This window comes from Fulmarus glacialis, unplaced genomic scaffold (assembly GCF_000690835.1).
Source record: "Fulmarus glacialis isolate BGI_N327 unplaced genomic scaffold, ASM69083v1 Scaffold34121, whole genome shotgun sequence".
Taxonomy (NCBI): domain Eukaryota; kingdom Metazoa; phylum Chordata; class Aves; order Procellariiformes; family Procellariidae; genus Fulmarus; species Fulmarus glacialis.
This window is the reverse complement of record NW_009193986.1, coordinates 1-1,625: the sequence shown is the minus strand read 5'-3', so window position 1 is coordinate 1,625 and position 1,625 is coordinate 1. Positions and strand designations below refer to the sequence as shown.

The following is a 1,625-nucleotide window of genomic DNA, read 5'->3' as shown; positions in this document are numbered from 1 at the left end:
ACACCGACTTCCGCTTCCCGCACCGGCACTTCCGGCAGGAAGTGATGAAACGAGATCCGGCCGCCGCGGGGAGGGATACGTGCAGGCCTCCGTCCCGGCAGCGGAAGAACATATTGACTCCTCGAGAGTTAAATAGTCCCGGTGCGGGCTGCCCCGGGGTCTTTTTCCCCGCTGGGAAACGGTCCCACGGCCCCGAAACAGCACCAGGAGCGGGTCTGGGCGCTAACGGCGCCGGGACGAGGGTCCGCAGCCCGCAGGGGAGGGTTGGCCAGGCTGAGGTGGGAGCCTGGGGCAGCCACCGAGCACCCAGGGCCCAACCAGCGACAGCAGAGGGACGATATTCGGGTTTAAGAACAATATTCGGGTTTAAGAGGCATGTTAGGATTTTAAACATCAAGACACACGTCATCTCTCAAAGGGAGTAAGAATTGTAAAGGCAAGGCACTTCAAAAACTCCACGCACAAACAATGATTTCATCAGTGCACTGCCCCTGATGTTATAGGTAAGTCAGCACCAAAAAAAGGATGAAAGCAACATTTTAATAAGAAGTTATACCCAAGTTCCAAGTTACAGCAAACCCCCCACCTCTGAAAGAACTCTAGATAGAAAGAAATTACACAATTCCTATAACTTACAAGAGAAGCTTAGGCTATGTGAGACTGTCACTCTTCACTTCCAAGAAGAACTGTTAGTATCAAGTAAAGGAACATTTTCCAGCAATTGATTTTGGCCTTAATCCTGCTTTAAGCACTAAAAAAACCCAGCCCTCTGCACCCATATAAATTGGAGCTCATCAGCCAAGAAAAGACTTTGTTGATATTTGGTTTTAAAAAACAAAACAATGAAATAAGGCAGTACAAACTCATAAACGTTCAGAAGATATATTAAACATTCAATATGGAGAATACAGAGATTTACATGGCAACCCTTTTCAATACAAAGAAAACACAAGTCCTGATCCAAAGCCTTGAAAAGCAGTCCATTCACTTAGTCCAGCTGACTTTAGGAATGTCGTAATGCTCCGTCAGAGTATCCAAGTGCCTGTTGAAATCCTACGGGAGAGAAGGAGAAAGAAAACGTTTAATATTTGGTGCAGACACCACCACCGTTCAACCACAAGACCCTCTGCCTCACCGCTTCTGTGTTTTACAACGGAGAAACAGTTCCTCCAGCCCAACAAGCCTGCGTGCTGATAAATACACGCCCGCTCAACTAAATCGGGATAATTTAGCTTACCTCCACTCTCTGCTTATGGGTTTTCGACGCTTTCTTCAGGATCCTCTCCATTTGCTGGAGGAAGACACAAGAGAGGCCGGTTACCTCCAGCTCTCGTAGCCCCTCAGGGGCCGCACCTGAGGGGGGCGACTGGGGTTTTTAAATCCTGCCCCGAGCCCCCAGACGGGGTCCGGCCCAGGCAGGGCAGCCCTACCCGCTTCTCCTGCATCTTCTCGTAGGCCACCTGCGCCGGGGTCCGCTTGTCCAGGCCGCGCTTTTTCTCCTCCTCCTGCTTCTTGCTGCTCACGATCTGCTCCAGGATCTGGGCCTTGTCCTTCTCCTTCTTCTTCTTCCTGCGGGCAGAGGGCGGTCAGCGCCCAGCCCCGGCTGCCCTCCCCGGTCCTCCCCC

The 1,625-nt window shown here is 51.3% G+C and overlaps 1 protein-coding gene across 1 annotated transcript; it reads right to left on the bottom strand.

Annotated features, from left to right (window-relative positions):
• Positions 1–984: 984 nt before the first annotated feature.
• Positions 985–1,569, bottom strand: FAM32A (family with sequence similarity 32, member A; the record flags this gene model as incomplete). Its single annotated transcript, XM_009587626.1, has 3 exons — positions 985–1,053; positions 1,238–1,291; positions 1,431–1,569. Coding segments are annotated over 3 exons (262 nt in total), but the record flags the coding sequence as incomplete, so codon positions are not given.
• Positions 1,570–1,625: the final 56 nt, after the last annotated feature.